Source organism: Phyllobates terribilis, unplaced genomic scaffold (genome assembly GCF_046119375.1).
Source record: "Phyllobates terribilis strain yellow unplaced genomic scaffold, ASM4611937v1 Scaffold_1__5_contigs__length_1240528914, whole genome shotgun sequence".
Lineage (NCBI taxonomy): Eukaryota > Metazoa > Chordata > Amphibia > Anura > Dendrobatidae > Phyllobates > Phyllobates terribilis.
Genome location: NW_027362761.1, coordinates 260261748 through 260276918, shown reverse-complemented (window position 1 = coordinate 260276918; position 15171 = coordinate 260261748). Strand labels below are relative to the sequence as shown.

The following is a 15171-nucleotide window of genomic DNA, read 5'->3' as shown; positions in this document are numbered from 1 at the left end:
ATGCTGGGAGTAGTCAACACAATCCACACCATAAAGTAGGTATAATAATTTATTACAAGGGAACAGAACTAAAAATACGGCAGGAATCTGAAAAGGAGAGGTCAACTTCTGCATTGGATATGCGTCTTTCTGGAAAGGAATCATAGTAAGAGGCCACCTCCATTGTACTCCATTCTCTAGAAGAACAAAGATACAGGAATAAGTAAGCCGATGGCCACAAGTAGCATGAGGTTCACATTATTATATGTCCCAATGGATTGTAAATGCAGCGATCCATCCTGCACTAAAGGTAAAGGAAGAGTCAGACGGCTGTATAACTCGGATGAGGATCGCAAAGCAATGGTCGGATTGACCGGTGGCTCTCCTGACCAGAGTGTGACAACTGCATAAAAATATATGCTGTCACGCTCCGGTCAGGATAGCCGACGGCCAGTCCGAGTATTGCGATCCTCATCCAAGTTATACGTCCATCTGACTCTTGTCTAAGGATCATGATGGACTGGCAGTAGTACACAACGTCTATGTAGCCAGATATGTCATATAGAAACTATGAGGGTATGGGATGTAACTTAAGAGGAAAGCTGACAGCTAATACAAGCTGAATGATCCACGGGCAGCATGGATTAGGTACTGGCTGCATGATTTCAGCCAAGTATGTTTAACTCTGTTGCGGCATTTCAGAGAAAAAAAAACATACATTAAAATCCGGCAGGTGGGTCCCTGGTGGCTTCTCCCCACCCGCTCCCCTTCAGTGACAGGTGTCTCCCTATACGCGCAAACAGGGGGAGACCTGAGAGTCCGTGGCAGTGGGAAGGGAGAAGCCTGTGCGACTAGTCTCCCGTGCGGCTCTGTCCCCTGCAGCTCTTAATGTATGTTTTTGCTCTAAAACGCCACAGCAGAGTGAAAAATACTTGGCTGAAATCATGCAGCCAATATCGGATATATGCTGAGGATCGGTCACCACTGATAAGCTATCAGGTTCCCTATAATAGCAAGTAGAGATCCTGCAAATGGTGAAGAATTGAAACACCAAGACTCTGGTCACATTAGTGTCTTACATAGTAACGTAGGTTGAATAAAGACCTAGGTCCATCAAGTTCAACCTTCCTCTCCCAATTATACATTTTTGGTTTCCATTTTTACAGAATGACAGATCCTTTATCATCTGTTTATTCATACACTGACTGATGATGTGGGCAGCAGCTCCCTTGGTTTTTCTATGCCTATACAAAGAACCACTGCAGCTACAGTCATGAGAATAATGTCACTTTATTATAAATAATGAAGACTAACCTCAGGTGGTTCAATAAAGGCCAGCCAATCAGAAGCATGCGTGGGCAGGAGTCCCATAGACTGACACTTATAAACCGCCAATGCAAGACCCAGAAGGTTTCCAATGAGATAAACCAAGCCTTGGAGAAACCGCTGACCGGAGCTCTCCAGGAGCTTAAAGGCTTAAGGGAAAAAAAAAAAAAAAAAAAAAAAAGCAGTAAAATTGGTTCTCTTTTTTTTAAAAATATGACTCGTACCATTTAGTGAAAGGAAACAAAATAAAAATCACTTACTAGCAGGCGTAGCAAGCAGTGCTTGTATGGGTCGCCACGCCATCATACACACCATCATAATGGGGAAGATGGAAATTGTGTTCCCAGCCATATACATTATGAATAGGTTCATGGGGATCTGCTTGAGGGGTCCCAGGGCGATGTCCCAGCAACGCTGTCCAAAATAACGAGTGTCAGCAAATAGATCCACTAAGGTTACAGCAGATCTGTCACCTGAATATCCTGTCCTATATAGAGGCAAATTTCACACATGCGGTCCATACATATAACAAAAAAAATAATACTCCTCCCAATATCAATTTACATACAGGACTTTTACACGGTGCACGATAGTCACCACGCAAAAAAATGGAAGTAACAAAATTGTGTTAAAATAAATATTTTATTTTTAAACATGATAAAAATAAGAATAAAAATAGGAAAAGGTACCAATACAAAGGAAGACAAAGTGGAACCTTTTTATATTCAGAGACAAAGAGGTGAAGCTATAAGGCTTTTTACACACAAAATGTGTTTCACTTGTCAGTTGCCATAACTTTAATACTTCAAAATTGATTCATATATTCAAAAAATGAACTTGATTGACACCAAGTAGATATGCAATGATAATACAATGCTCAGTCCATTACAGGTACAAAAAAAAAATTTTTTAACATGCCATTTCGTCTTGATTATTCTGACAATAAACAGCCCAGATATGCTTAACACTGCATTATTGTCAAGCTGTGTCAGAGCTTTAATACAGCAAGAGGTATGGCCAAAGTAATACATCAGATGATAATAGTGCTGTAGGTCATGAAAGACACATAGAACCAGCACATAATTATCTCTATAAATAGTGACATGGAATAAACACTTCTTGCTTAAGGCTATATGCCCACGTTGCGGACCTGAAGCATATTTTTTACGCTTCTCCCTGGCGGGAAAATCGCATGCGGATATTACATGCGGTTTTCCCGCCAGGTAGAAGCGTTTGTGAGGCGTCTTTGCATGCATTTCCGCATGCTGGTTATCAAGCACTTCTCCAAGCATCACTTGGAAAAGTGCTTGACAACTTGTTCAGAATGGTAAAAAATAAACTTTATACTCACCTTCTGATGCATTCTCTGCCCCGTCCGGAGGCTTCAGCGGCTCACGCTGTTGTGTGCAGGACCTGCGGTGACGTCATTGAGTCATGTGGTGGGTCACATGACTCGATGACGTGGCAGGTCCTTCAGACAACAGCGCGACGGAGGGAAAACATCAGAAGATAAGTATAAACTTTATTTTATTCTTTTTTTTACAGGTTCTTTGGTACCCAGGTCTGGATGAGAGTCTACTCTCCTCCAGACTTGGGTACCATCCGCACATTGATTCCGCTGCGCTTCCGCAAAATTAATGAACATGCTGCGGATTTTTGACCGCAGCATATACGCTGCGGAAAAATCCGCAGCATGGGCATTGACATTGCGGAATGCCATTGGGGACCATGGGGTGCGGATATACATGCGTTTTTCAAGCGTTTACGCTGCGGAAATTCCGCAGCATATACGCTTGAAAAACGCTACGTGGGCACACAGCCTTATAGTAACTCTGACACTGACTGACAACGGCAGGTATCAGCTATACTCTCTAATTGGCATAAGGGATAAAACTCTTAAATAGTTATATTCACCTATATCAAGTGATCCACACTGACAAAGGCTCCTGCTTCCTGCCCCGACGCGCACGTTTCGCCGTAGCTTCTATTTTTATTCTTATTTTTATCATGTTTAAAAATAAAATATTTATTTTAACACAATTTTGTTACTTCCATTTTTTTGCGTGGTGACTATATAGAGGCAGCAGATTACAGGAACATGTCTGCTCTACTATTAGCCAAAAGAGCACGGATAATCTCTGCTACTTGGCCAATAGTAACCCAACAAAGAATACAGTCATGGCCAAAAGTATTGAGAATGAGACAAATAGTAATTTTTCCAAAGTTTACTGCTTCATTTTTTGTAATGGCAATTTGCATATACTCCTGAATGTCAAAGAGTGATCAGCTTAACAGCAATTACTGTACTTGCAAAGTCAATATTTGCCAAGAAAATGAACTTTAACCCCCAAAACACATTTCAACATCATTGCAGTCCTGCCTTAAAAGGAGCAGCTAACATCGTTTTAGTGATTGATCCATTAACACAGGTGTGGGTGTTGATGAGGACAGGGCTGGCGATCAATCAGTCATGATTAAGTAAGAATGACATCACTGGACACTTTAAAAGGAGGCTGGTTCTTGGTATCATTGTTTCTCTTCAGTTAACCATGGTTATCTCTAAAGAAACACGTGCAGCCATCATTGCACTGCACAAAAATGGCCTAACAGGGAAGAGTATCGCAGCTACAAAGATTGCACCTCAGTCAACAATCTATCGCATCATCAAGAACTTCAAGGAGAGAGCTTCCATTGTTGTCAAAAAGGCTCCAGGGCGCCCAAGAAAGAGCAGCAAGCGCCAGGACCTTATCTTAAAACTGTTTCAGCTGCGGGATCGGACTACCAGCAGTGCAGAGCTTGCTCAGGAATGGCAGCAGGCTGGTGTGAGTGCTTCTGCACGCACTGTGAGGCGGAGACTCTTTGAGCAAGGGCTGGTTTCAAGGAGGGCAGCAAAGAAGCCACTTCTCTCCAGAAAAAACATCAAGGACCGACTGATATTCTGCAAAAGGTACAGGGAGTGGACTGCTGAGGACTGGGGCAAAGTCATTTTCTCTGATGAATCCCCTTTTCGATTGTTTGGGACATCTGGAAAACAGCTTATTCGGAGAAGAAGAGGTGAGCGCTACCACCAGTCTTGTCTCATGCCAACTGTAAAGCATCCTGAAACCATTCATGTGTGGGGTTGCTTCTCAGCCAAGGGAATCGGCTCACTCACAGTCTTGCCTAAAAACACAGCCATGAATAAAGAATGGTACCAGAATGTCCTCCAAGAGCAACTTCTCCCAACCGTCCAAGAGCAGTTTGGCGCCCAACAATGCCTTTTCCAGCATGATGGAGCACCTTGCCATAAAGCAAAGGTGATAACTAAATGGCTCATGGAACAAAACAGAGATTTTGGGTCCATGGCCTGGAAACTCCCCAGATCTTAATCCCATTGAGAACTTGTGGTCAATCATCAAGAGACGGGTGGACAAACAAAAACCAACAAATTCTGGCAAAATGAAAGCATTGATTATGCAAGAATGGACTGCTATCAGTCAGGATTTGGTCCAAAAGTTGATTGAGAGCATGCCAGGGAGAATTACAGAGGTCTTGAAGAAGAAGGGGCAACACTGCAAATATTGACTTGCTGCATTAACTCATTCTAACTGTCAATATAACCTATTGGTACTCATAATATGATTGCAATTATATTTCTGTATGTGATATAAACATCAGACAAACACTAATAAAAACCAGAGGCCAGCAGATCATGTGAAAATATAATTTTGGTGTCATTCTCAAAACTTTTGGCCATGACTGTACATCTCAACAGACAATGCTACCGTGTACCTGCATATGTAGACAATCACTGGTGAGAAGTGGCAGGGAAGCTTTCCGCTCAAGAGTACAAACTTAATGGGGTAGTCCGGGCATAAAGTAAAATATGGATGACCTATCCTCATGATAGGTCATGAATATCAGATCAGTGGGGTACCAGACCAGGATGTGAATACTGAATCAGGCTCAGTATATTATATAGCAGCTGCCTTCTGACTATTATAGATCAGCTCCTATTGATATGTATGGGAACTGATCGGCAGTGGCCGCCATAGCGAATAACAGCAGATCTGTGGGGGTGCCGGGTGTCAGATCCCCACTGATCTATCATTAAGATAAGTCATCAACATTTTGTTCTCTGACAACTCCCAACTATAACTCCACTGTATTCCTTGATCGCTGCTATCAGCTATTCTTATACTGCATACTAATGTGACCCTTTAAATATTGAATGATGTACCTTACAATTACATTTACGATAATCCCCAGCTGTCTGAATTACCTTCTCTACAAGAATGTGGTCGGACTCTTGTACACTGGTGTCTGGGACCTGTTTATCAGAATATCCTACAGGATACATACTGTCTTGTGGGGCGCTCCTCTCACCTCGACCCCTAACAGCATCGAAAGAAGGAATTCAAAGAAGATGAGTGTGGAGCGATACATAACATTGTACACAGGAGTAAGGTACAAAAAAAGATTACGAAAAGGCGCTGTGACATTTGGACTACTGCTTCATGGTGGGGGTGCTCCTCCATGGGAAGAATTGATACCAAGATGCAGAACATTTCTGTTGTAGCTGCTGATGCACAGGACATTTTCTGCAGGCAGCTGGGCCATCTTATCCTAAGAAGTGGTTTGTGTTCTAAATGTTCCCAAAACTGATGGTGTGCGAGTTATTGTGATGATTATGGGGGGCAGGAAATAAGAGAAGCATTAATGTACTCTAGGTGTGTTGCTTCCATAAGGAAAGATGGAACTTACCTGTTTCCACCAGTACTGAACTCAATGGCCCATTTAAATCGCCGTCCACTTTTTGCAATTAAATTTGATGATGCTGCCATGTCTGTACCCTGATGGGAGAATACAAATATATTAGTCAACCATAGGTAAGTGTGTCTTATTCACACATTATTAGTTTATAGACTGCACCACTAATCTGCTTCCTGGAAAATGTACGACATGTGATAAATGTCATTCTTCTGCCACCTGTGTCTCCGGCCATTCAGCAGAGCTGACAGGGCTAACGTCACTTCTCAGCAGCCCCGAATCCTCCAATACAAGTAAAGCACGTGAAAGGGAAACACTTAGGTCCCGATTCATCAAGATGGCATATTTCACGCTGCTGTTGATGAGAAAGCATACTAGAGTCAGAGGCTCCTGATTCATTAAGAGGAGCAAGCCTTCAATTATAACCAGGGCTGTGGAGCTGGAGTCGGTATAAAATGGACCGACTCCTAAAATATATAATAAATTGGGTACAGTTATTCAATGCAGTTTGTGGGGAATATTTTTTCATAAGCATTTGGGAAAGAAATGAAATGTCCTATAAATGTCTGTCCTATTCCTGATCTAAGGGTCTAGACGTTTAGCTGAGATGAATCTGTGCTACAGTAAATTTATCACTTAAACATCAGCCATGTATGAGGGAGTCGGAGTCATGGAAATTGAGGAGTCGGAGATTTGGCTTACCGACTCCACAGCCCTGGTTATAACTATACAAGTTCAAGCAAAAACACTGGCAAAACGCTCATAAACTGTCCGATTTCTTCTGTGCCTTCCTATTGACTTTCTATATAGAGCGAAAAATGCCTGAAGAACGGTCGGGTCACTTCTTTTAACCACTTGGCATCTTTGGAAACCTGGAGCAGTTGAAAGATGCTCAAAACACTGAACATGAGAACAGCAAGTGGTTATTACATAGAAATGCAGATGTTCATTGCTTTTGAGAGTTTTCTCTGCGCCTTTTCAAGCAGGCTGAATAATATATTGCGGACCAGCCGTCAGGATAAGTCATCAATACTGATCTGACGCTCAGCGCCCACCAAACAGCGGTTATAATAGACTGCAGTGTAGGAGCTGATCTGCCGGTCTGGGCAGCGGCTGCTGGAGCCAAAGTCAGTGGAGACCCCCACCGATCTGACATTGATCACCGATTATTACCAGCACCAGCAGAGGTTGTGCTCCCTATAAATGCAGCTGCCAGGGGGGAAGGGTGATGTCCGTGGACCTCCATCTTTACTATCAATAGAAGTCCAGTTCTAGAACATTTATTCTGTGTGCAATGCTGATGTCACATACGTCAATCAGGTGACCACTGCTGCCAATCGCCGGCCTCAGCAGTCATTCACACACAGCACAGGATTACTGCAATCATGACAGCTGGATCTGCAGAACTCAACGAATGGGGGAGAAAGGAAATCACTTGTATAAAGGAGCTATCCACCCTATGGAAATGTGTTCCAAGTGGCTGCCACTATTGTGGAATACCAACAACATCATAGCTTGTCTATTCTCTTCCCCAGCACTGACCCTCCTCTACATACGGACGGCACACGGCCGCACTACAGACAACATGGCGCCCATCACTGAGCGGCAGGAGGATCAGCGCTGGGGCACAGAACAGACGAGTAATAGGGAATATGTTACATATTGGCACCTAGAGGATAGAAAACCCCATCACCATCCCGGAGAAGCACTGTAAGGACAGGAGAAGTTCTATTACGTCCGGATGGGGGAGGGTCTGTCCTGTATGACGGAGGGTGATACACACGGACACCTACAGCCAGTACTACACACAACACAGTGCCGTCCCGCTCATTACCGTCAGTCTTCCGCTGGCAGCGACCACAGATGTTGACCTCGGAAGACGCTTTTTAGTGACGTCAGCAAATCATCCGCTCCGAGCAGCAGGGGAGGCCGGGAGACGCTCGCTGCTGCGCGGGAGCCATTTTGCCGAAGTCTGTGTGTGATTATGATTATAGCAGAGAGCAGCATTTCGGAGACAGGTGTGGCGTCCTCTGAGGGCAGGAAGTGTTCTCAGCATTGATGTGTTGCTATATGGAGGGCCTGCAGGTGCAGGGTGGAAAGGAAATGGCACTGTGGTGCGGGCGGTGAGATTGTGGACCTTGGTGTCTTCCATCAGTGAGACTCAGGCCAGGTTCACACCACAGTATAAAAATCAGCAGAGTTTCATCCTGATGATTTTTTTGTTCCCTTGTCGTCCGTATGTAATACTTTTTTTTTTTTACAGCAGCAGCTATTAAAAGGGCTGTCTGGTCTAAAACCACAGTCTGCAGTCACTGTGCCTGTGAGTATTCTCCAGTGCCGGAATGGCGGCCATATGACCACTAGTATGCTATATGAAGGCCACAATCCGACTAGACTGTTTCCGGCCTTGCTCAGTCTACTTGCATTGAGCAAGATCCATTGTGTCCAGGATTACACATATTGCACACTTCTGGTCACATGACCTCCTGGCACCGGAGAATCCTCACAGCGCGCAGGTCACATAGAATTACTGCAGACCTGTAACCTTTAACCCTTTGCAGTTTCCTGTTAGGCAATGTATCCATAATATTGGACACCATAATTTTTTCCTGTGCACCCGTTGACTATGAATGGGAGATTCATATCTGACACACAGAAGAAACTCGTGGATGCTGCAAATGTATTTCACACGCAGATTCGGCCACTGAAGAAAAGCGCTTGTCTCCACTGTCTCATGGAATAACATTGGTCCGAGTGCTGTGTGAACGAGCCCATAAAGTCATAAGCTTGTCCAAGACAGAATATAACACTGCAATGTCTAGTTACTGATCTAACCTTAAAGGGGTTGTCCAGAACTTTTAAAAATATTCCAATGTGTTTTAATGATAAATAGAAGCTTCTTTCTAATTATCTCCTGGTGCTGTTTCTGCCTGTGAGCGGCGCTATCGGTGGCCGCTCACAGGCAGCACATGACCCCCGGCTGCAGCCGGCTCTGACATCCGCTGACGTCACGACAAGTCCAGGCTGCAGACGAGGGTCCCTCTTCCATGTTCCACTGGTGGCTCCTGGGTTGTGGGCAGGGTTATTCCCGCGCTTCATACCCGGCATGCACCACGCGCTCTGCCTCTCCCCATTCATTGGGAATGCACGTGGTGGATGCTGGGTGTGACGAGCAGGGTAACCCCGCCCACAACCCAGCAGCCACCCCGGGGACTCCAGCGCTGAGTCACGCCTCACTTGTGACATCATCGGGGGGTCATGTGCTGCCTGTGAGCGGCCACCGATAGCGCCGCTCACAGGCAGAAACAGCACCAGGAGGTAATTAGAAAGAATCTTCTATCATTAAAACGCATTGGCATATTTTTAAAAATACCAGACAACCCTTTAATAAGTAACCCTTAATAAGTAACTATAGGGAAGGACGCGCAGTGCTGCTGTCTTAGAGCTCGCTCACACCACCATATTTTCGATCCTAATGCTATCAGTGAAAACACACACCCCACACGGGCAGCACTCCGATCAATATTATTCATTGGGGCAGTGCAGATGGGCAATTTTTTTTTTCACTGACCGAATTTGCATGTGAAAAAAATCGCAGCATGCACAGGCTTGTTTGTAAATTGGATGAAATCAGAGCCACAGTATAGCATCCGATTTTCAATTCTGTAACATAGGAAACTGTAAATTATTAATTGCTGCTGCTGTAATAAAACAGATTGTATACAGCTGACAAGTGAGAAAAAAAATTGTCCAAGTTTTCTGGATGAAACTGACGTTTTTTTCTACGCTCATGTGAACCTGATCTAAGGAGGTTCTATTATAGGGAGATTATTCAGTGACTACAAAACGCCACTTAACATTTCATTCTGGGTCTATATTGTGATAAATCACCTGCAGTCCTATGGAAAACTACATGATATGGTTATTGTGTTGTGCCAAGTCAGTCGCAAAAAAAACAGTTCAAGACAGGAAGAAAGCCCATTTTTACTATGCATCAAATTCATGAATTGCGTGCGCCGTTTTGATAAATTTGCCGCCAAAAACTGCAACTAATACCACAAAACAAAAATGGATAGTGACTTAAACCGCCCCCCTCCCCCATCCTTCAAATTATGAATTGGAGCCTATGATTCTACACCATTTGTGGTGTCACATAACTATATGAAATGTTGATATCACAGTGCAGCAGATCTCAGATTGACAGCAGGTTACCTACAGTCGTATGTAAAGACAATGATGATGTGGTGTTTTCAAGTTTTCAGCTTTGTGGATTTACATAGGACTGGAGGAAAACCTATATTCCAATGTACAGAATAAACAGATGATTGACTCGGCTGTCCCACCTGCACTCTTGTGCTTGTCTTTTGATCTTATCTCATATACAGTGGGGAAAATAAGTATTTGATACACTGCCGATTTTGCAAGTTTTCCCACCTACAAAGAATGGAGAGGTCTGTAATTTTTATTGTAGGTACACTTCACATGTGAGAGACAGAATCTAAAAAGAAAAAACTGAAAATTACATTGTATGCTTTTTACATAATTAAATTGCATTTTATTGCATGAAATAAGTATTTGATAACCTACCAACCAGCAAGAATTCTGGTTATCACAGACCTGTTAGTTTTTCTTTAAGAAGCCCTCCTACTCTGCACTCATTACCTGTATTAATTGCACCAGTTTTAACTCATTACCTGTATAAAAGACACCTGACCACACAATCAATCACACTCCAACCTCTCCACCATGGCCAAGACCAAAGAGCTGTCTAAGGACACCAGGGACAAAATTGTAGACCTACACAAGGCTGAAAGGGGCTACAGGACAATAGGCAAGCAGCTTGGTGAGAAGGCAACAACTGTTGGCACAATTATTAGAAAATGGAAGACAGACAAGATGACTGTCAATCTTCCTCGGTCTGGGGTACCATGCATGATCTCGCATTGTGGGGTAAGGATGAGTCTGAGAAAGGTCAGGAATCAGTCCTGAACTACACGGGAGAACCTCTTAATTTTTCTGATTAGCAAATAAAGGTATCACTCTTAGAATAATTTTGTCTTTTTGGGCATAAAAGTATTTACATAGATTTTTTTTGGTACAGCAATAAGTTATTTTTTTATTGGACATCATATCTTATCTCATGACAGAGAGCGGGACAGCGGAGGAGGGTCCAGGCTTGCTGAAGAGCTTGGCCAGGCAGTAGAAGGAAGTCTTTTCTCTTGGGGATGAGTTTTTACAAAGCATTGGCCGTGTGATTTAAATACCAGCCTGCCTGACTGCAGAAGTCATATGAGTATTAATACGCCTCAAACTTATTTTAAAGTATAAAACAGCCTACACGGGCATCTTTGATGAATGTAAAGGCATTACAGGGAACATAGCTGATTCATGCTGCCCAAACCCCATGAATCAGAGCTTGGATGCATCATTGCAGCCAGGTATATTTTTCCCTGAAATGCTCCATATAATTTTGAAGATCCGGCCGGGGATCATAGCTGGAGACTTGTCAGTGACCTGAAACGGCAGTAGGAGAAGCCGTCCAAAAGTCTGTGTGACTTTCGCGTACTGTCCATGTACAACCCATTTTCATACAACTACATTAAAAAATGTTCATGATTACATTTCACAGTTTAATAACAGAAATCTATCTGTAAAAATCGGATGCCATTTTGATGGTCAGTGTGAGATCCGATTTTTATCACGCACCCATAGACTTGAATGTGTGAGTCTCATCCAAGTCTCAGGTGAAAGCAGTGCAGGCTGTGATTTTTTTTATCAGTCAGACCTAGCAAAAAAAATTGTTCATCTGAACAGCCCTGTTGAATAACATGGGTCAGTGTGCTGTCTGTGTGCTATCTGATTACCAATTACCAGAACTTGTTCAGATGCATCAGTTCAGCCATAGGCCGAGGTTACATGAGCATATGAAAGATTTTCATTCAAAAAACCTGGACGATCTTCACCCTTATTGTCATCCGTATGTCTGTTTTTTTACTTCCGTGTGACATCCAATTTTATACATAAACATTTTAAAATGCATGATGTAAATAGTTTTATGCCCAAAAATGACAAAAGTATTCTTGGAGTGATACCTTTATTGGCTAACCAGAAATATACAGTACAGACCAAAAGTTTGGACACACCTCACTTAAAGATTTTTCTGTATTTTCATGACTTTGAAAATTGTACATTCACACTGAAGGCATCAAAACTATGAATTAACACATGTGGAATTATATTCTTAACAAAAAGGTGTGAAACAACTGAAAATATGTCTTATATTCTAGGTTCTTCAAAGTAGCCACCTTTTGCTTTGATGACTGCTTTGCACACTCTTGGCATTCTCTTGATGAGCTTCAAGAGGTAGTCACCGGAAATGGTCTACCAACAAACTTGAAGGAGTTCCCAGAGATGTTTAGAACTTGTTGGCCCTTTTGCCTTCACTCTGCGGTCCAGCTCACCCCAAACCATCTCGATTGGGTTCAAGTCTGGTGACTGTGGAGGCCAGGTCATCTGGCGTAGCACCCCATCACTCTCCTTCTTGGTCAAATAGCCCTTACACAGCCTGGAGGTGTGTTTGGGGTCATTGTCCTGTTGAAAAAGAAATGATGGTCCAACTAAACGCAAACTGGATGGAATAGCATGCCGCTGCAAGATGCTGTGGTAGCCATGCTGGTTCGGTATGCCTTCAATTTTGAATAAATCCCCAATAGTGTCACCAGCCAATCACCCCCACACCATCACACCTTCTCCTCCATGCTTCACGGTGGGAACCAGGCATGTAGAGTCCATTCGTTCACCTTTTCTGCATCGCGCAAAGACATGGTGGTTGGAACCAAAGATCTCAAATTTGGACTCATCAGACCAAAGCACAGATTTCCAGTATTCTAATGTCCATTCCTTGTGTTCTTTAGCCCAAACAAGTCAAGTCTCTTCTGCTTGTTGCCTGTCCTTAGCAGTGGTTTCCTAGCAGCTATTTTACCATGAAGGCCTGCTGCACAAAGTCTCCTCTTAACAGTTGTAGAGATGTGTCTGCTGCTAGAACTCTGTGTGGCATTGACCTGGTCTCTAATCTGAGCTGCTGTTAACCTGCGATTTCTGAGGCTGGTGACTCGGATAAACTTATCCTCAGAAGCAGAGGTGACTCTTGGTCTTCCTTTCCTGGGGCGGTCCTCATGTGAGCCAGTCTCTTTGTAGCGCTTGATGGTTTTTGCAACTGCACTTGGGGACACATTCAAAGTTTGCCCAATTTTTTGGACTGACTGACCTTCATTTCTTAAAGTAATGATGGCCACTTTACTTAGCTGCTTTTTTCTTGCCATAATACAAATTCTAACAGTCTATTCAGTAGGACTATCAGCTGTGTATCCACCTGACTTCTGCACAACACAACTGATGGTCCCAACCCCATTTATAAGGCAAGAAATCCCACTTATTAAACCTGAGAGGGGCACACCTGTGAAGTGAAAACCATTTCCGGTGACTACCTCTTGAAGCTCATCAAGAGAATGCCAAGAGTGTGCAAAGCAGTCATCAAAGCAAAAGGTGGCTACTTTGAAGAACCTAGAATATAAGACACATTTTCAATTGTTTCACACCTTTTTGTTAAGTATATAATTCCACATGTGTTAATTCATAGTTTTGATGCCTTCAGTGTGAATGTACAATTTTCAAAGTCATGAAAATACAGAAAAATCTTTAAATCAGAAGGTGTGTCCAAACTTTTGGTCTGTACTGTACATATATGCAAACTTTCAGAGCACAGAGGCTTACAGGATTACAAATGAATTAATAAGACAAATGAAGAAGGCACAACATTTAAGAGATATTACAGCAGGACATTCATTCATGAGTAGTGTTGAGCATTCCGATACTGAAATATCGGGTATCGGCCGATATTCGCGGTATCGGAATTCCGATACTTAATTCCGATACTTTTACAATATCGAATACCGGAATCGGAAGTTCCCATAATGCCTGCGCTCTGCAGTGTCTCTGAAGGATGACAAGCTGGATGGCAGCGCTCAGCTGAGATCCAGCCTGTCATCAGAATGCCATCCCAGCGGGGGAGAATTCTCCTGATTGTTTAAAAGCCGGCGCGCGGTAAAAAGCCGCCGGCTTTTAAACAATCACACAGCTCCATACTGCTTCCCCGCAGCCTCCCACCCCGATACTCCGCTCCCCTCGCCACCTCCAATCCCAATCGTAAGTTAGGACCGGGCGGGGAGCGCAGCACCAAGGAGCGAAGGACCCGGGCGGGGAAGCCGGCAGTGAAAAGACTTCACCGCTGGCTTTCCCGTTCTGTGCTGCGCTTTCCCGCCGGTTATTTCAAATAAACAGCTGAGGTATCAGGTGATGCCGATCAGCTGTTCATTTGAAGTAGCCGCGGTGCCCTCAGAGGGTTCATGTGAGTTCATGCTTGACTGCATGAACTCACATGAACTTTCCCACGGCCACACAGGTCAGCCTCACCTCCCAGACCATCAGACCGGTCATGATTAGTGTGTGTGCGGGTGTCTGTGCGTGTGTGTGCGGGGTGTGTGTGCGATGTCTGCGTGTGTGTGCGGGTGTGCTTGGTGTCTGTGCGTGCAGGCAGACATAGGCCGATGTGACACTACTACTCCCATCGGCCTATGTCTGTCCCCCGTCCACTCGTGCCAGCAGGATCAGCTCGATGGGAGCAGTAGTTCCCATCAGCCTGATCCTGCTATATAAATTGCCCTACTGTGTCCCCAATAAATGTTAAATACATGTCATTGGTGGCCAGTGGTTACCTACAATAAATTAGTTCATACATTACCTGTGCCCGCCGATCGCCACCTAAAATAAAGTAAAAAATAAAAAACTACACCTATACTCACCTAGACACCTAATTCCCCGAAGCCATCGATCTCCTGTAATAAAATATAAAATAATAAACCACAACCTTATCCTTACCCCTCCGTAGTAGTCCACGAGTGTCCCACGAAGATCTCCAGTTCAGAGCAGCCACATAGAATGTGACCGCTCTGAACCGTTGCCGCCGCTAGAATGACTGGGCCGTAAGGGTTCGCCGGAGTTCAGGCAGCGCTGCTCCGGTTAGCTCCTTTACGGCCCTGCTGTATCGTGAGAAATTCC

General features: G+C 43.8%; 1 protein-coding gene across 4 annotated transcripts; it reads right to left on the bottom strand.

Annotated features, from left to right (window-relative positions):
* Window positions 1–35: 35 nt before the first annotated feature.
* Window positions 36–8050, bottom strand: EMC4 (ER membrane protein complex subunit 4). 4 transcript variants are annotated; one of them, XM_073671323.1, is made up of 7 exons: window positions 7889–8050; window positions 6274–6409; window positions 6049–6137; window positions 5567–5678; window positions 1566–1719; window positions 1294–1454; window positions 36–176 (listed from the first exon to the last, which is right to left on the bottom strand). In XM_073671323.1, exons 2-7 carry the CDS (start codon window positions 6385–6387, stop codon window positions 141–143), a joined length of 666 nt encoding a protein of 221 aa, XP_073527424.1. In that variant the 5' UTR covers window positions 6388–6409; window positions 7889–8050; the 3' UTR covers window positions 36–140. The 4 variants fall into 4 exon arrangements, with proteins under 4 accessions (XP_073527424.1, XP_073527434.1, XP_073527451.1 ...); XM_073671333.1 differs by lacking the exon at window positions 6274–6409; XM_073671350.1 differs by lacking the exons at window positions 6274–6409; window positions 7889–8050 and adding an exon at window positions 7724–7866.
* Window positions 8051–15171: the final 7121 nt, after the last annotated feature.